At 36.7% G+C, this 20,845-nt stretch overlaps 1 protein-coding gene across 1 annotated transcript in view; it reads right to left on the minus strand.

Moving 5' to 3' along the window:
* The window catches only part of LOC107731057 (protein FAM57B-like), a 22,820-nt gene extending 3,185 nt beyond the window's left edge, over positions 1-19,635 (minus strand). The window contains exons 1-4 of the mRNA XM_016542042.1: positions 19,150-19,635; positions 7,035-7,121; positions 2,956-3,175; positions 1,013-1,108 (exon numbers count right to left, since the gene is read on the minus strand). Of these exons, the coding sequence (XP_016397528.1) occupies positions 1,013-1,108; positions 2,956-3,175; positions 7,035-7,121; positions 19,150-19,271 (525 nt within the window). The 5' untranslated portion in view covers positions 19,272-19,635. The remainder of the gene's footprint in view (positions 1-1,012; positions 1,109-2,955; positions 3,176-7,034; positions 7,122-19,149) is intronic.
* Between the last annotated feature and the right edge of the window lie 1,210 nt (positions 19,636-20,845).

Below are 20,845 nucleotides of genomic sequence, written 5' to 3' on the forward strand. Positions count from 1 at the left end.
CTGTTCTGTGTCAGCTGCGTCACGCCGGATCTGTTTCCTACGTTGTTGTGATTTGATCTGAACGGAAACAGTGTATCCGTGTGATGCAGCTGACACAGAACAGCATACGCAGTTTACGTCCATCGGATATTCTCCAAAATGGCACTAGGGTGATGCGGAGGAGACGAATTGTTGAATAAAGTCGTTTTTTTTCGTTTTTCTCGTAGCTTTGTATAATTGCGGATGAAACACTGATGTCACATGGATTATTTTACAGATCTCCTTGCTATGTTTCTGGACTTGGGAACATTTCAGTTGCGTTGCTGTCTATGGAGGGTCAGACAGCTCTCAGATTCCATCAAAAATATCTTAAATTGTGTTGCGAAGATGAACGAAGGTCTTACGGGTTTGAAACGACATGAGGGTGAGTAATTAATGACAAGAATTGTCATTTTTGGGTGAACTAACCCTTTAATCACTCCAAATAAGCAGAAACCAATACTCAGTACAAAAAGAGTTATTTGGAAAAGTACAGAGAATGCAAAATAAGTGATGTGTTCCTATCACATACTGCCATTCAGAAGTTTGGGGTATTTTTTTCAGTGAGTGACAGTAAATAAATTACAATATCAAAAAAGATTTCTATTTAAAAATTGAGAGGATTGGCATTTTGCAATGTCCCAGTGTGCTAAACATAAAAAAAAATGTCAAATTATTATTATTATTAACACTTTGTCCAATCAAAATGTTCCAAGACTGTCATCAAAAATGGGACCATTTTTGGTGGTAAAACAGCAGCAGAAAGATAAGCAAGTATTAGCGATAGATTTGATGGATTTTCACTTTAAAGCAGGGACACTGAGTGAATGCTTGGATTGTTTGGTACTCTGACAGACCTCCATCTCTGTATTTAACTAACACATTTATCATGACTAAAGGAAACAGGAAAAGTGTTGACTGGCAGCTCCTCTCCCAAGCTGGCAGGAACAGCACTATGAAGGACTGCTGAATAAAATACACAGTCATGTGTTACCTGAATGAGGATTTTACCCAGTGAAACAAAAGGAGTGCTGAGCTCTGTGAGGAAGAGGCAGCCAATGAAGTAATCACCCTGATCCTTCCTGAAGAACTGATGTGCACAGAGAGACCAAAAAACATAGTCAGCACAAACATGCACACACACATTCTTCCAGTGTGAACAATAAGTGTGTAAATATGCAATCCATCAGTCTATGGAATGAACAGATTATGGAACTTAATAACTGATAATTACTACAATAAAACCCAATGTACACTACCGTTCAAATTGAGGTCGGTGAGATGTTTTTAATGTTTTTAAAACATTTTTGAAAGCAGCATTTATTCGATCAAAAATACAGTAAAAATTGTAAAATATTATTACAATTCCATATAACCGTTTTCTAATTTAATATATTTTAAAATGAAATGTATTTCTGTGATGACAAAGCTGTCATTTTGAGCAGTCGTTGCTCCAGTCTTTAGTTTCACATGATCCTTCAGAAATCATTCTAATATGCTGATTTGGTGCTCAAGAAATGCTTTATTATTATTATTATTATAAATAACTTATTATTATACAATTTGAAAACTGTGTGTGCTTAGTATTATTGTAGACAATTTTTTGAAGATTAATAATGAAAATAAAAAAATAAAAAAACATTTTACTGACCCCAAAGTTTTGAACAGTAGTATATTGCCTTTTTTCCCAAATAAAATTCTTCATCTTTTTTTCAATAAAATTCCCCCAAAAAACAGATACCCAATATACTTCCTAAAAAAATCCTAAAAATATATAATACAAATAAAAATAAGCCAATAAAAAGATCTAAATTATTATTATATTTTAGATTCCATCATAAATCATTACACTTAATAATAAACAATGGTAATCTAAATGAATCGTTGTCAAAGAAAATATTTACAGCTCTAGTGACAAATCTGGTACTTTACATCACAACTCAGAACAGTTCAATTAAAGCTACAATAAAGTTGTAGATTACAAGACAAACAAGTGAAACAGACCTTCATGAGCAAAAAAATTAAAAATACACTAGACGAGATGTACAGAATGGTGTTTCTAAAGACCCAGATGATGTGTAGGAATTACTCTATGACTAGTTTTGTGAATGGTCCACATATATGTGATATGATACACAGCAGTGGATATGGTGGATCAAAGGTGTGTAATGTGTGTATAAATGTAACAAGATAAGAGCGACCAGTCAGAACAGCCATCTGAACCCTTCCAGCTAACCTGCAGCGTAATGTAAACCACTCTGTTTGGGGGGGATTTGCAAACGGAGTCTATGGTTTCTATAATATTTACCTATACTTTATTTGTCTATATATCCTCTTTTCCCATGCAAAATGCCCTACTAAACATTACTGTAGGGTAATGTATTAAATAATGTACATTTCATAAATGTGTGAAATGTTATCTATCTTGTATAACCCACTGGACAGCCAGATGTTTTGCTGTGGTGGTCTGGGGCTTCGTCTCTCTTCCATGCATGTCAAAATCTCTTTGTGTTTGTGACTACGTTTCGTGGGTCATTTTGAGGAACAGGAGCACAAAGCAGCGCGTGTGAGGTGGTATCTGAGTAGCAGCTGTGTGTGAATAATGGAAGCGTGGGTAAAGTGATCTCATATCACCATTGACAGCCCAGAGACACCAAACAAAAGACCAGGTTTCCACCTGTGTGTGTGTGTGTGTGTGTCTGTCCCACTGCATGTTCTCTGGCAGTGTAACAGCTGCTATTAAGGTAGTTGTTTCTCATGAATCAGGTACTTAACGGACAGAAAAGCACTGCTTCCCCCCTTTTTACATTCCCTCCCATTTGGTCCTGGCTATAGGTGGAGGTGGTTATTTGAGAAGGCCCATTATTCTCTTCCCATCATATTATTGGCTGTCATATCACTCATCCTATACATCTGTCCTCTCTCTTTCTCTCTCACCAGAGTCACAGGCAGTAGGATGGTGAGTAGTGCAATGTGATGGAGCACCAGCAGGAACTCTTTCCTCACAAATGAGTTGACGGTTCGTAGAGAGTGGCTTTTATAGTCCTTGTGACCTTTGACCCGGAAGCGATAGTAATGGCTGAGGTACATGGCGAAGATGTCGTATGACATGTAGGGAACGCCATACCAAATGACAAAAGAGGTGGCCAGCCAGTGTCTGGAACAGAAGATGAACAGAACAGGTGAACAAATCATGTGTGGAGTGATTTCAGACAGTTTACAAAAATACTCATTCCCATCTTGTAAAAAAAATACCTTTGTAATTAAAAAAAATAAAGTATTATAAAAGTTTGTATCTTATTTTTTTATTATTTGATTTTTATTTTATTGTTTGAAAGAAATAAAAAACATATTCCACAAAAATATTAAGCAGCACAACCATTTTCAACACTGATAATACTTAGAAATGTTTCTTGAGCACCAAATCAGCATATTAGAATGATTTCTGAAGGATCATGTGACACTGAAGACTGGGGTAATGATTAAAAATTCAGCTTTGCCATCACAGGAATAAATTCAATTTTTAATATATTAAAATAGAGAAGTTATTTTAAAGTGAAATATTTTTTCACAATATCATATTTTATTGTATTTCAAATCAAATAAATGCAGCCTTGGTGAGCATAAGAAACTTCTATCAAAAACATTTTTAAAAATCTTACCGAGCCCAAACTTTTGAACACTAGTATGCTAACTAGATTTTCTGAAGAAAATTAGTGTTGTTTTTTTGCTGCATTTCTTGTGGGTGGTTGTCAGGGTGTTGCTATGCAGTTCGTGAACATGTTCTGATCAGTTGTACCTGTAAGAGTGTTTCTATATGGTTTATTATGGTCCTTAGATATGATTCTAAAAGTCGATAGCTTAGCAAAGCACACCAGTGAGAAACAAGAGAACTAAAGCACTCGTGTGGGGCTGGACATTACATTAAAAGTCCTTTATTAAAATATAACTGCAACATAAAATAATTATAATAGATTTTACAGCTAAAAGAGTCTTCATCCGGCTGTGGATTGCAGTAGACAAACAAACAACTTTAACAGATGTGTATTTTATAGGGTGCAGCTAAAATGTGTCATGTTTGTTTATCACATGTCATTATGCGCTAGTAGCTATTTTTAATGTCTAGGCTACAGAAGTAGTCCATAGTCCATAGTATTTTATATCATACATTTACTATATGGTATGATGAATTATATTTACAAATCTATGAATAAATGGATAAAATATTAAAATAATACATCAGGACATAAAAGACAAGAGACAGAAACAGCACATATGTTTCCAGAAAATGTCTCTTTGGGGAGATGCTCAGTTGTAAAAGTTAAGACATTAAATATGCATCATTCTTTTAGGGGTCATTTGTCAATATTTGTTATTAACTTTAAATAAGAACAATAGATGTCTAAAGTATACACTCATTTTTGTTAGCTAAGCAAACGTATGTGCGTGTGTATGTATTCCATAACCTACAGCAAAATCACACTGCTCCACAGACTCTGTATGTGTGATTAGTGCTGAATTGTTTAATTACCACATAGCTTACGGCTACACTGACCTGGAACATCTCAATACTCTTCATACACGCCACGCACAAGATATACATCAATTATATGGTAAATATAAGATTCACATGATTTTTCTCAAGAACTTATCTTTCATATGCACAAATAAATAAAAAAATAGGTACTAGAAGGCCTGGGCCTTCAGTGAACAGTATGTATACAGGCTTCAGAAGACTTGGAATATAATGAACAATTTGTTAATTATATTTTTATGGTGATTTTTTTTATTCTTTCTGGAGTTTAGCAGAATAAAATCAACATCCACTTCCTTTTTGCCTACTTTTTTTTTTTTTTTAAGAAATTAATACTTTTTATTAAACAGTGCAACTATTTTCAGCACTGCTAATAATAAGACAAGTTTCTTTAACACCAAATCAGCATATTAGAATGATTTCTGAAGAATCTAGAAGACTGGAGTAATGGCTGCTGAAAATTCAGCCGAAAAAGGAATAAATTACATTTTTAAATATATTAAAATAGAAACCAATTATTTTAAATTGAAATTATATTTCACTATATTCCTTTTTTACTGTATTTTTGATCAGCCTTGGTGAGCATAAGACACTTCTTTCAAAAACATTTTAAAAAATCTTACTGACCACAAGCTTTTAAACAATGTGTAAATCTAGTTTGTTGTTATTGCTGTTTTTGTTGTAGGACTCGTGTGTGGAAAACAAAAAGAGTTATTTATCAAAATGTCTAAGCTGCCCTTTTCTATATAATTAAAGTGAAAGGTAACCATAGCAAAAACCTGCATAGCAGGTATTTAAGCTAGCATCCCCTGATCCCCATCCACTTCCATTGTGTGGAAAACAGCAGCTGGGACGTCCTGTGAAATATCTGGGTGAGTAAATGATGACAGAATTGTAATTTTTGAGTGAACTATGCCTTTAACACTCAGTGTCATTGGATGCTCCTTGTCACTCAGGATCATGGCTGCGCATGTGCTCAAGCCAAGTATTAAGCCTTTGGGGGATTAACAGAGAAGTTGGGAGGTTTCTCTAGGCCTGACTGGCAAGTGTCTTCTGTGGATTACCCTGTTATGCCACAAACATTTCACCCGCCCCACATAAACAGGTGGCAGAGGCTGAAATTGCAGGTGTCAGTCTAGTGCCAGGGAAGGGCACAAAGGAAAGTAACAGCTGTTGCCCTGAAACTGTGTACCTAATCTCCTCCTCCCTGTGTCCTTGGGGTGGGGGCGGAGCCAAAGGGGTCAGCAGATGTGGTGTAGGAACAGAGATAAGCACTGTTACCCCGAGGCTGTTGTGATTGGCCACTGAGATGTAGAAAGGCATGGGCAGGTAGGGTATAATGGACCTCCTTCTTAAAGCGGCATTGCACCACTTTTGAAGATTAAACTGTTGTACTAACTGTTTATCTGTAGTGTTGCTTAACAGCAAGTGGATTCAAGCTGATTTCCTATTTTGGAAATCATATTAATTCATAATTTATGAGAACAGAATGAACTCTTAAGTTTGAAACATTTATTTGATCAAAAATACAGCAATCACTGTAATATTGTGAGTCATTATTGCAATTTAAAAGAAGTGTTTTCTATTTTAATATATATATTTTAAAATGTAATTTATTCTTGTGATGGCAAAGCTGAGTTTTCAGCATCATTACTCCAGTCTTCAGAGCCACATGATCCTTCAGAAATCATTCTAATATGCTGATTTGCTGCTCAAGAAACATTTCTTATTATCATCAATGTTGAAAACACTTGTGCTGCGTAATATTTTTGTGGAAACCGTGACACATTTTTCCAGGATTCTTTGATGAATAGAAAATTCAAGAGAACAGCATTTATTTGAAATATACTTTTTTTGTCACTTTGTGACTTTTACTGTCATCAATTTAATGCCTCTTTGTTAAATAAAACTACTAACCCTAAACTTCTGAACAATAGTGTAGAATTTAATTGTAATTGGTTGCTGAAAAAAAATAATGATTGGCAGGCACTTTATTTCTATTATAGGCACAATCATATACACCATAGGTGTACAGGTGTTCCCTTTCAGTCGGTCACTCTCGACGTCACGTCGGATGACCGACGAATTGGGATCTCGCTTAGAGGGACCAATCTACTTCGAGTGTAAACTAAACGAGCCAATGCACATTGGCATGCGATTATTGCATCCAGCTGCCGCTGATCACAGCGTGAGTATAAGTAGGCAGCAGATGCAGCGCTAAGCGAGATCCCAATTCGTCGGTCATCCGACGTGACGTCTCCGTTTCCTCCTTCAGGGAACGAGGGTTACATACGTAACCGAGACGTTTTCTAGCATGACTGGAACACTATGTTGTTGACCAATCAGTATCAGGCTTGGATGGATCTGGATCCGTTTTATCATTACCTTTATACCTAGGCTACTTGCAATGACAATATGGTCCTTTGCTGCAGAAAAGCTTCTCATGCACTGTGAAAGGTGTGGCAAGGGTTGGCCAACTTACCGGTCCATAATCACATTGCCTTTGCAGGAGGACACCACGATGATGCCAGCTGTGGTGGCCATAGCAGCGTGAATGGATGACACCAGCCTTCAAGAGAAAGAGAAGACAAATTCATGCAGGTTACTGCATACTTTATTATTTTATTAATTTAGATATGTTCACCCTAGAAACTGTAGACAACATAAAAGTAGGGATGCACCAAATGTTCGGCAACCGAAATTAGCAAAAAAAAGCTCTTTCGGTGTTCGGCCGAATAAGCGAAAAGACCGAATAAATTGTACCGAACAATGATATGGCGCGATCAAATAGCAACCAGCGCAGAGTGAGAGGCGCGCACTGTTTATTATGCAGCACACACGTCAGCAGTGTGGAAGCATTTAAACTGTCGGAGAAAGACGCAAAAATCATTACAACAACTCTGTTTTAATACATTATAACATTCACACATAGGCTAGTGTTCAAATTAGGATCTGTAATATTTTCTAATGTTTTAAAATAAGTCTCTTCTCGGCAAGGCTGCTTTTAATTGTACAGTGTAAAAAAAATAAAAAATAAAAATACATGCCTGATTCAAGAAGGGGGTCTGATGGCCAAAAATTATTATTTTACTAACTTATTAATTTTAAGTTAAATTGTGCTTTGTTGGTATAGTGTCTGCTAGAATGTTAAAAATGTTCAGTGTTAAATATTTTTAAATTGTTGTTTTGTAATTGATTTTTTTTCTTTTGAAAAGCAAGACAAAACAGTAAAAAGCACATTTTGTCTTTTTAATTTATGCAATGTTGAAAAAAAAATTGGCAAAATACATGGGGAAAAAAACTCGAAAAACCGTGTTCGGTATTCGGCCCAGTGTTTAATTTTGTTCAGTTTCGACTTCGGCCAAGAATTTTCATTTCGGTGCATCCCTACTTAGTTTTCATGTAATGTAAAAAATCACTATTCTTTATAAGGTTACTTTGAAGCATATACCAGTGACTTGGAACTAAATGCCATGTCAAGGAAAGTTAGTGGATGACAACATTTTCAGTGTATAACTTAAATTTCAGTCTGTTCTTCACTCAAACCTATCATTTGACTTTAAAACTCTTGCACAAATCATATGGACCACTTTTTATCATTTTGGAGCTTTACAGCCCCAGTACTTTAATTATATTGATGTGTGGACAGAATATTCTAACAAGTCTTCATTTCAAAAGTCTATATGGATTTTTGTTGATCTGAGCTCCTCTGTTCATCAGGGAAGGGTGACCTGACGTCCATGCCTGAGTTACGTGACAGTGCTCTGTGTAGCTACCGTGTTAATGAGGTTAAATGTTAGAGTCAGCCAGGCCTGAAAGCCGTCCACCACAGATAACGTCAAACTGTTTGTGTGTGGCAAAGATAAAGTGTTTCTGCTGTACGTGTTTGTTTTTTTTCCACACACTGATCCACAACAGATGACAGAAAACAAAAATGACCCAGGAACCACAGAGGGGTTACGATTACAGGACACTATCACGACAGGACACTCATTTACCAAATGGTCACCATTCACTAATGTGATGACAGTCTATGTGAGCAGATAAAGCACATTCAGACAGACAGTAACCCAGGCAAATATTTGAGCTCGATTCTTTAATAATAGTCAGAGGTCACATGATATTTCTTTCCATGCTGACTAATGGTGTGTTAGTCTGTACTCTGAAGATGCTTGTCCAGTATACTGGTGAACAGGAATTAATAAGCTGGTTAAAGATGACTGAACAGATACAACAGTCCTATACGGCATCCTATTCTTCACCAGTACCTTGTTTTTGTATCCATCCTGTTTAAATAAACCAGAATAAAACTAACTGAGAAGCAAAAGTGCAAAAGATTGTTTCATTTTGAATAAAACTGTAGCTGGTTTTCTTCCATTCAACCAACATTTTGTGAAGTTTAAATATGTTTAATTTGGAGATTACAAATGGAAATGGAATAAATTACACATTATATTCAAATTATATTGTCTGACAACAAGTCTTAATGCATTAGATAAATTTGCTTCTGAGGTACTGTAAATGTTACATTTACATACTTTTACTGGAAAAAAAATTACTATATAACAATAATGTGACCTCTAAAACCACTTCCACAATAATGTAATGTCTTTGAATTATCCTCATTTGGGTGCTTTTTTCATTAAGCAATTATATATGAGGCTTATTGTGATTAAATTGATTTGCTAATCGTCATACAATGTAAATAATTTTACTAAAAGTTTAATTTCATCAACATTCTTTCTAATATATTATAATACAATGTAACAATTTATAATATAATATAATATAGTAATAACTTGATGTTGATAAAAAGATAATGGATAACTTATTTGTTGACTAAGCATTTATATATGGGTATAATTACAAAGAAACAGCAAGTAATACATTGCATTAAATGTGAAATTTGGAAATAGAAAGACTGAAATAGCATTTCCTTGTAAAACATACTCCAATAATCTTTGTTTTATTTACAACTTCAAAAAATATATAATTTAATACTTGAACAAAAAAAGATGTTGAACAAAAAATCATCAAAAAAAAAGTAATTTTAACTACCCAAACATAGGCTACTGGCTAAGAATGTGTGTGTGTGTGTGTATATATATATATATATACACATACATACATACATACAGTGGGTATAGAAAAGAAAATAATGAATTAAAGACCGCAGTCCACAAACATCAGTCACCATCAAATTTAACTGAACTTGAGCAGTTCTGCAAAGAAGAGCGGGCAAATATTGCAAAGTATATATGTGCAAGTTAGTAGAGACATATCCCAACAGACCAAAGGCTGTAATTAAAGCAAAAGGTGGTTCAACCAAATCTAGCAAAAGCAACAAAATGTGATTATTTTAAAGGGGGTTGATTCTTTTCTATACCCAATGTATACACATATACACAGATCAGGCATAACATTATGACCACCTTCCTAATATTGTGTTGGTCCCCCTTTTGCTGCCAAAACAGCCCTGACCCATCGAGGCATGGACTCCACTAGACCCCTGAAGGTGTGCTGTGGTATCGGGCACCTAGATGTTAACAGCAGATCCTTTAAGTCCTGTAAGTTGCGAGGTGGGGCCTCCATGGATCGGACTTGCTTGTTCAGCACATCACACAGATGCTCAATTGGATTGAGATCTGGGGAATTTGGAGGCCAAGTCAACCCCTCAAACTTCTTGTGCTCCTCAAACCATTCCTGAACCATTTTTGCTTTGTGGCAGGGCGCATTATCCTGCTGAAAGAGGCCACAGCCACCAGGGAATACCGTTTCCATGAAAGGGAGTACATGTAAATGGTCTGCTACAATGCTTAGGTAGGTGGTACGTGCCAAAGTAACATCCACATGGATGGCAGGACCCAAGGTTTCCCAGCAGAACATTGCCCAAAGCATCACTGCCTCCGCCGGCTTGCCTTTTTCCCATAGTGCATCCTGGTGCCTGTGTTCCTCAGTTATACACACCCGGCCATCCACGTGATGTAAAAGAAAATGTGATTCATCAGACTAGGCCACCTTCTTCCATTGCTCTGTGGTCCAGTTCTGATGCTCACGTGCCCACTGTTGGTGCTTTCAGCGGTGGACAGGGGTCAGCATGGGCACCCTGACTGGTCTGGGCCTCACAACAGTGAACTGCAGTCAGATGAGATGTTGTCAGGCCATTTGTTGGTAAAAACGAATTTTCCTGTCCTGTCAGCTGTTATACTGTGCTCGTAGCACGTGCTCTTCAATTGCACGCGCAAATGCAGTGGTGCACACTGTAGCCCAGGGATCCTCAAATCTGGCCCATGAGATCCACTTTCCTGCAGAGTTTAGCTCTAACCCTAATCAAACACACCTGAGCATGCTAATCAATGTCTTCAGGATCATTAGAAAATCACAGGTAGGTGAGTTTGATCAGGGTTGGAGCTAAACTCTGCAGCGCATTGGCCCTCCAGGGCAAGATTTGAGGAACCCTGCTGTAGCCTGTATCATTTAATATTAAAGTGCGAAAGAAACTACGAGCATGCAATGTCATAGTTATGTCATCAGTTAAGTCATGAAGTTACCAAAAAGGCAATTAAAGCTGCCTTAAATCTGCACATGCATCTAAGTATTTGTTATATACGAGTCAGATTTAAGAACATGTCTCTGAAATGGTTTTCTAAACTGTCCTGGAGCAGCCCTGCACTGTCTCCCTCGTCTAACACACCCGATTCAACTCATCAGCTCACTAGCAGAGACTTGAAGTGAGCTGAAGTGGGTCAGAAAAGGTAAAGAGTTGTGAGAAACTACGATGCGTGTCAGATCCGCGTCATGTTCAGCTCTTAAAGCAACCAATATAACCTAATAACCCAGCTGCTGTGATGTCTGTTCATCCAAGAACAAAAAGAACAAAAGAGGAAATCAATAACTTTTGTAGCTTTAAGGAATCATCTTTATTTAATTTAGAATTTAGTGTTTGATCACTTCATCAGTTTCTGTATATTTAATTTTCTTGCTGAAGGGCACAGGTAGCTAAATATGACATTTATTATGATGAGTTTATGTAAAGATTGTTTTAAGTTCACTTAAATTAGAAGTTATATTTTAAAGTTTAATAAATGTTATGATTAATAGCTCTCAATTATACTGTAATGTTGAATGGCTGGAGTCAATAGTTAAATATTAGGGAAAGAAAAACTATTTCCTAGAGACATCAGTGATACCTTCAATCATAAAAAAAGATGTCATTAAACAAATATTAAAAATATACTGTCCTTATGTTGTTTCTACCTTAATTTGAAGACTGAATGTGAAATTATTGCAATATAAAAGTATATTTAAAAACTTTAATGTTAGGTGGGATTAATCGCAATTAATCACGATTGTGCACTATAGCCTGTATCATTTAATATTAAAGCACGAAAGAAACTACGAGCATGCAATGTCATAGTTTTGCCATCAGTAAAGTCATGAAGTTACCAAAAAGGCGATTAAAGCTGCCTTAAATCAGCACATGCAAAAAAATAATAATAATTCCTAGAGACATCAGTGGTATCAGTGATACTCACCTTCAGTCATAAAAAAAGATGTCATTAAACAAATATTAAGTAGGATTAATCGCGATTAATCACGATTGATTTCAGAAAAATATGTGATTAATTAGTTATTTTTTTAATCGATTGACAGCACTAATATATATATATATATATATATATATATATATATGTGTGTGTGTGTGTGTGTGTATTGCAGTCATTATGAAGCCCAATATATTACAGTCACACTATGCTGTGAAAGCAGAATGAAGTTTAGTGTAGAGCTCTGTCTAAGCCTCTGACTGTCTGGTGAACTGCACGGCTGGAGCATTGTACATGGGATGACGCTTGCTCGTCATGGCAACAGCGGTCACATGACCTGGGCCTGACAGCTTACGCCTGAGTTGGCCAGTAGATAAGCGCTCCCCTCTACATACACACACACAGAGAGCTCTGCTCCCCACATCCCTCCATCCTTGGAGCCTTGCTGCCTGAATACTGTCACAAGACCCATTTCACACAATCCACTCTTTGTATCCCCCTCTCTCTCTCCATTTTTTTTACAACAGGCTCAGAAAGAAAGCAAAAGGGGAGAAGAAAATGCTTCTTTTGTGTAGCTTTGGGGGTGGCTCTTATGACATACTTTCCTATGTGTCCAAATATCATACACAGATAAAAAGTAGTAAACGAGTGCTCAATCCTGCTCCTTGTGATCAAGGTCTAACTTAGCACAACTTTGTTACAACACAAGCACTTTTGAAGCAAATTGATTTACTCTGTGGATTTCTGGGTAAAGCCCATGGGCATGTATTTTCTAGTCAGCTCCTGTCTACTTGAATGACCAAAATCTTTAAAACTGTTTGCCAAGCTTACATTTCAAAAACATACAGCATGTCAAACACCAACAAAATCTCACAACCATATTCTAAATGTTTCTGTTTTTCACACCAGGCTAAATATTTGTATTTTGGTCCGACTAAAGCATGCTCCTTTAATGCAGCGTTTTAGTGCACTTAAAAAAAATAGTGGTGAAACATTTTTCCTTTAGAAAGTGTTAGTAAATTTCACAAACTGAATTAAACATTACATTTTTAGGTAGAAAAATTAAAATAGTCTTTTCTTTTAAAATATACTCCAATAAGCTTTATTAACTTAAAAATATATATTTTTTGTATTACATTTTATTTTTATATTTTCTGTTTTCAATTTAATTTCAGTTAAAATTTTATAAATGTTGGTCATTTTCAATTTTATTCATTTTTGTTTAGTAAATATGTTGTTTTAAGCTTTAGTCTTTAGTTTTACTTTATTTAGTTTTAGTTATTTTTAGTATTAAACTAAATAAAAATGAGAAACTTTGTTTTTGCAACTATAAAGTTGAAATAATATGTTTATATTATATTATATTTCAGTTCATGTTTATTTCAAGTAATGTTCAATAAATGTTTTTTATGGTTTTAGTTTCAGTTAACAACAATAACCCTGCGTTAAAGGCAAAAAGGTCAGGCAATGCCTTTCACAATAAATGAAAGCAGGACTTCCTTTCATATAGCCACCATATAAGCTGTGTGTGAAACCATCAAATGCTGCCTTATCAGTCAGTATCCAGAGGTAGGAAGAAGGAGATCTATAATACTTAAATAGATCTCCTATAGCTATCCATTAGCATTACCATTCATTTCAAAGGCACTTGTTTCACTACAGGACCCCCAATGGATTTCCCATTTGAAATCTGCCATATTTGCTTACTGACTCTACCTCTTTGTTACTAACAGGAAAAAAAATAAACCCCTGCTCACTGTAGGGATATATATGGAATATAAAGGCCATGCCAAAAAGTCAAACCTGGTTTACCTTCATACAAAAACAATGTCTGTTAAGCCACTGACTGATTAGGCAGCAATGCAGTGGCCTTTGAGCATTGCAATTCCTTTCACTTATTTTTCTAGTGGTCTGTCTCCTCTTTATACAGACTTTGATTTCAAGCCTGCTACAACATGTCTGTCTGCACTCTAAAAAATGCTGGGTTGTTTCAACCCAACTTTGGGTCAAAGATGGACTAACCCAGCTGATGCGTTAAATTTTTTAATTACATTTTTAACCCAAAAGTTGGGTTAGTCCATATTTGACCAAAAGTTGGGTTGAAACACCATTGTGTGACATTTTAAAGTGAAACCCAAAACCAGCTGTGGTTCAGCTGTGTTTGATTAGAGTTGGAACAAAAATCTCCAAAAGCAGGGGTTGTCTCCTTCCAGATGCAGGGCACCCCTGAGGTTAAATATCTAAAAATCATGTTTGCACTGTTAATCCAATCAAGTCTTGCTAGAGACAGTTTCAGTTAGCATACACATTTCCAGTTAAAATTCTGAGATGAACACCCTTCAATATGTCCTGTCTAGACTTCCAGTTTTAATGGAAAATATGAAGAAGAAAAAAATACTACCGTTCAAATATTTTAGAATTTTTTTAAGGTTTTTGAAAGAAGTCTCTTCACATAGGCTGCATTTATTTGATCAAAAATACAATAAAACAGTAATATTGTGAAATATTATTACAATTTAAAATAACTGTTTTCTATTTTAATATATTTAATATAAAATGTCATTTATTCCTGTGATGGCAAAGCTGAATTTTCAGCATCATTACTCCAGTCTTCAGTGTCACGTGATCCTTCAGAAATCATTCTAATATGCTGATTTGCTGCTCTACAAATATTATTAATGTTGAAAACATTTTTGCTGATTAATATTTTTGTGGAAACAATACATTTTGTTTTTCAGAATTCTTTGATGAATAGAATGTTTTGAAAAATTAGAAATGTCTGCATTGTCAGTTTTGATAATTGCATGCAACCTTGATGAATAGAAGTATTATATCATTTAAAAAAAACACTCGTCAAATAAATTCACAGTCTTATTGTTTTTCAGAGGTACATTAAATGTTATCATGTGTCAAGATATTGGTTACATTAGGAGATAATGGACATTTTAGGCCTGCTTTTACAAGGTTCTGTTAAAAGTTACATGCTCATAAACTGTGCTCTTTTTTTTCTTATTCTTACCCAATGCGGTCACAGAAAATCTGTTGATGTTACATTATGTTTCTGACACTTATAGGATGCCTATAAGTTGATATGATTGTTTAGGGTCTTAATGAAAAGTCTGTAACATAGTTTGGTTAAAATTTCCCAATGGTAGTGTAAAAAACACCTTTTCAGATCAAGCCGTTTTTGTAGCATTTTCCCTTAAATGTTAATGAGCTCTGCTGACCTCGCCCCTCTCTTCCGAGCCGCTCTCAGAGAGACTGTTTACTTTAGCTGCATTCATCGTGAAACTTGCTAATTAGCACATTATTAGGAAAGGCGATTTGCAAAGATTCATTACAAAACATTGTACTCACTTCTTCTGTAGATGAGGCTGGATCATGAATGATTTGCGCGAACATAGACGCGTTTATGTAGATCGGGGGCGCATTCCCTTCAGAAACAATGTAATCCACTGCGAGTTCAGCGGCTCAGATGTCGGGAGTAAATGACGACTGCTATGTTCATTATTACATCCAACAACAGAACACCTCAATCGCTTAGGAGTCATTCATGTCTACATCTGCTCCAGCGGCGAAACAATGGCGGACTGATGACAGTTCGCTCAGGGCGGGTCTGAGGTAAGACACCAGTCCAGTCTGTGCAGAAACGCTACTGTCAATCAAACTATCGTGGGAGGGGCCTGTCTGTGTGACATCACACAGACAGGCATCTGAGATCGGCTCGATTTGAGAAAGGGGAAAACATTTAACCAGATTTTTAAAAAAACACTGGGTGGATTTTTATCATTATAGGGTGGTTGTGTACACACTGCCAACACACATTTCAGTTCAAACAACTTGTAAAAGTGCATGTAGCATCCTATGACCCCTTTAAAGGGGTCATGAACTGCCTTTTTTATTATTTTGTACTGTTCCTTGAGGTCCACTTATATTGTTATGAAGATTTTTACATCAAAAAACATTATAATTTAGAAGTAATTGGCTATTTTCTGTCCTGTTGTGACCCCCTCATCAGAATGCTCTTTTTGAATAGGCGTGGTGGATTGAAGCCTCGGAAGTAAACGCCCACTGCTATGATTGGTTGTGTATGTTTGACAGCCTACACCCTTCATAGATGGATGCTGCTGGGATTTAGGTTAAAAACTAATAAATACTCAGTACATATCAAACTATCTGTAACAACAGACAAAGCAATAGTGTGTGACCACATAATAAACAGTTATAGTAAACAGTTACTCACACTGTTGTAGTGCGACATTACTGTCGGATCCAATATAGTTGGCACAGCATCGTCTTTTAGTTATTTTTAATCTTTCTGAAAATCCTGCACTGAATTGTGCCTTGTTTATGAATGAATCCGCATCTTGTTGAATTCTGAGTATCTTTATCGTTTGGTTTCTACGTAAACCTGCATTTGCCTCTCTTGTTATTTACACTACATGCATGAATCGATGGGCGGGGCTAAATAGGCAGTGATGTAGAAGCAGGTGTTGATCTTCTTCTGCGGAGGTGGGGTTTAGCCACACTATTACATCATAAAGTGGCACATTCCACAACCTGTTGTTTTGGCAGACTGGCTTCAATATAAGCTGTTTTTAGACTAACAAGAAAATTTGGAGTTCTGAAACTTACAGGATGTTTTTATAGAACAATGACCTCTTATATGGCAAAAGATCAAGGGAATTTTGATTTCCCAGTTCATGACCCCTTTAAAATGATGGAAATGTAAACCAACAAGCTGGCTTCATTACAGTCTGGATTGCCAGAGAGAGTGATAACCATTAGTGATTCAGTGATTCAGACTGGTTGCCTCATTCTAACATGTACAAACACACAGATTGAATCAACACTTCTGTGTAAAAGTCCAGAGTCTTTATTATCACTCCTCTAGCAGCCTTCATCCTCTTCACTGCAGTCCAGGGGCCTTCAGCACATCCTCTAACTGCCATCAACAGCAGTCTGAGCCTCAAGATCAAAGATCAACTACCCCTCCATCAATCCACGTCCATGTATCTATCTTATGTTAACCACGCAGTACGCCTTGTTGCTATCACACTATCCCTCACCAACTATTCAGCATCCACTGGATCATGTTGGTTAATCAATAACTCTTAATAAGAGAACAACATCTCAAGAAACACGACACTCCAGGCCAACACTCAATTTTATGCAATCTATTATTTTTCTGACCCACGAGGGCAGAGAACAAACTCCTTCGGTGATGCAGCTGTTCTTTTTTGTCATGGATTGGGTATTGATTGATCCTAGCTTTTTTATCTTAGCTTCCTCAAACTGTCTGCAAAAATATATTGAATCTAAAAATAGCCTCTTTCTGTAACCTTTGTGCTGAGTCCATCCATATGTTGGTTTTCTTGGAAGGGAAGGAACGTGAAGAACCAATTCTGAATCAGGAGGCCTGGACTCTGCTGTAACATAATCTCATGCTGATACGGCACCTTTTTTGGTGTTTGACTTTCAATGATTGACACAGTTGCATTGGTTTGGGAGAATCTAGCACAACAGGAACTCAATGTAAAGGTTGAAGCAAAATTGAAACAAAATATTACACAGTTTAGCCATAATATCAAATGACCTCCATAGACACACCAATCAGAAAACACAAACACTGATAGAATTTTATCTCATAAAACCCAAAATGAAGGGTGGCACATAAAAAGCAAATCAAAGGCATTAGCTGGGATTAAGGCCATTGCTAAATAAAAATCGCCAACAATTGCCCTTATCAAAGCAGAAACATACTGAGAACTGAGGGATTAGGTTCAATTACATTTTTCAATGTCAACAATAATTCAGACAATACAATTGAACAAGTAGTTATACTGTAAATTAAATTACCCTAGCATGGATTTAAACCATGGATGTAAAATTTGTTCCATGTTGGTTACAAATCACACCAGTAACGGCTTCAAAAACAGATAAAATACATGTAATGCATTCTGCATCAAAATTATGAAGCCCAAATATCTCAAAGTTGAGTGCACGTATTGTTTTATTGTATAACATCTGATACATGCTTGGCTGTGTAAGCTAGAAAGAGCACAAAACTCCTGTCAATGACAATTCATGCTGAACTCACCCAGAACTGATCTGAAGCTGCTTATCTGAAAAAACATGCATATATGGATGACCACAGATAAAGGTTCCCCTCAAGGTTCCTTTACAAATATAAATAATGGCTAGTAGTTTCAAAAATGCAGATGCTAAATTTGAGAACATCTCCCACTAATGGTTAAGGGGTTGACTCGGTGTACTGGGTTTGTTGCCCAGATTTGTTTGGATTTCAGGTTCAATTCAGATCATTAAACACCTATTTCACCCAGGCATGTTAGCACATTAATCTGTGAAAATATAGAAGTGGTCTGTACAAAGTTGTTCAATTCATGGTCATTCTCCATGGACTGCCCATGGCTGAATTAATGAGGGAGTGATTAAGGTCATGAGATCAGCTGAATATATCATAGGATAACATGAACAGAACCGATTATAAACATAACTGTGCCCCTAAACACACAAGCCACAACAGTAAACTAAATCAATCTGTCTACTAAGTGTTACAAGGCCAAGGTACACGCAGACCCATGGGGTCCTAGAAGGTCCTGGACAGATAGGTCTCAAAATAAATGCACATGGCCTGATAAAAATTGTACAAGGGAACAATAATAATAATGTTTGTAAATATTGTTTAAAAAGCTACTGTGCTGTGAAAATATAGCTTTTTCTATATTGGGGCCCCTAGGTTGACTGACTGACTGACTGTTTGGGGGTCCCTGGGACAGCCATGCCCCAAGATGCAAACACTGCAGTGGGATTTTGAACAGCTGATATAATTGTCTCTATCAAGCTGTTAAAATTGACCACAATAACAAAACGGTTTGTCTCGTGTGAATAATATGGAACGTGTACACAATATTTCCATCGTTCAAACGGACAGAATGAGACTCGTTTTGCTACTAAACAGCAGTAAACAAGCAAATGATACTGCAAGAGCTGTCTGGCCTTGCAGAACTGCTCAACTGTCACCAAACTCACCTCTCGCTGACCAGCACGACGTCGGCATCTGTCCACTGCTTGAAAATGGACGGGAGCACTTTTCTAAAAGTCAAGAAGAGACCGGGGAAGACCACAACGCCACAAAGCAACACTTGCAACATCTTGTTCCGCTATAAAACCTGATCTGTTGTTTGGTCGAAAAATAGCAGCGCTGAGTCGGTGTGATCAGGAAAGCATTAGAGTAGCGGTTCTCCTGCCTCAGCAGCGCTCACTGTACTGTACACACACCGAATAACGGTGGAGGTGTCCGGTGATTGATTGCTCTTCACTCTTGCCTCACAAACCGGGACCAGCGAGTATTCTGTTACATGTTACGGTTCGTGAACTGAGGAGCTCCTTTAGGATGCGTTATCAGCTTGTCAGTAATGCGAAGCTGCGTGCATAGCGTCCGCAGAAACGATTAAAACAGTTGTTGAGACCGGGCACATATCCGCTGCTCGGCGAGCGTTGCTCAGTCCTGAGCTGGTTTAGAGTTGGAGGACAGTAATGTCCGAATCGTGAACGAATCGTTCTTTTGAGTAGAATCTTTTTTAATGAGTCATTTGAACCGGTTCACAAAAATGATTCGTTCACGAACCGGACTGAGCGGGTTTGTTTTTATTGAACATGATAGACTAAAATACATTTATCACGGCCTTTATATGTACAAACGAATAAATAGATTAATAAAGCAGGGCACGCCATGTACAAATGAACAAAGATGGGTTTTATCTTCCATCTTCCAATAAATTAAAGTAATTTATCTTCCCAGAAAATCTGCAGGCCTGTTTATGTAAACGTCATACGTTTCAATAATTTTAAATTGTTACAAACAAAATATTTTTTACTGGAGTTTGCCTTCATAGACTGACATTTATAGATAAATAATTTACCAAGAATCAATATATGCTACATCAATTTAAAAAAGTCTGTTTTATCTGAGTGGTTCAGCAAGTAATTTTGCAGAATAATATAAATGCTACTAATTAAAGATTGAGACTTGGTTTAATGAATAGCTTTTTTTTCTTCAGCCGAGAAAAGCGAATTAATAGGCTAGTAGTATTGTTTCAATTCAAATCTACAAGGTTAAGGATTCAACCATCCTAAATGTGAATATGCCATGCTGACATGTTTTGGACCACGTGATGACGTAAAGACTGAATCTTTTTTTAAACGAACTGTTCGAAGGAAACGAGTCGAGAGCGCGCTGCTGCACTGAGCGACTCCTCTCGCCGCACAACAGCGCCATCTAGGCGCTTCGCCGTTAATAACCCCAAATCGATTCTGTTTCTAAATAATTCACCGTTAAAATGTCAGTGAGAGTCTTTGCTCATGAGTCTTTCAGCTTGTTTTTATATAATGTCTTGAATATAAAATGTCTTGTCGAAAGCTTGGATTAATGAGCTTTTTAAAACTTGTGGATATGTATGTTAATGCTGTCTATATTTTTGTGTACACAGGTAAAAGACAAAAAGCAAGCATAAAGGCTTTGGGATTGGGATCACGAACTTTATGAATTGTGGTAGCTACAAGTGATCACACCGTGCTGAGTACACTATATAATACAGGAGAGCCTTTGTTCCCAAACAGCCTACACACTCCTAATCCATCTGTCCCACCAACCCCCACTCCTTAGCTGCCCGTTCATGCTGATTTAGGAAAGACGAGAGTGTGACTTCAACCCTTCAGTCCCCAC

The sequence above is a fragment of the Sinocyclocheilus rhinocerous genome, unplaced genomic scaffold, assembly GCF_001515625.1.
Source record: "Sinocyclocheilus rhinocerous isolate Xijiao unplaced genomic scaffold, SAMN03320098_v1.1 scaffold157, whole genome shotgun sequence".
In the NCBI taxonomy this organism is placed as follows: domain Eukaryota; kingdom Metazoa; phylum Chordata; class Actinopteri; order Cypriniformes; family Cyprinidae; genus Sinocyclocheilus; species Sinocyclocheilus rhinocerous.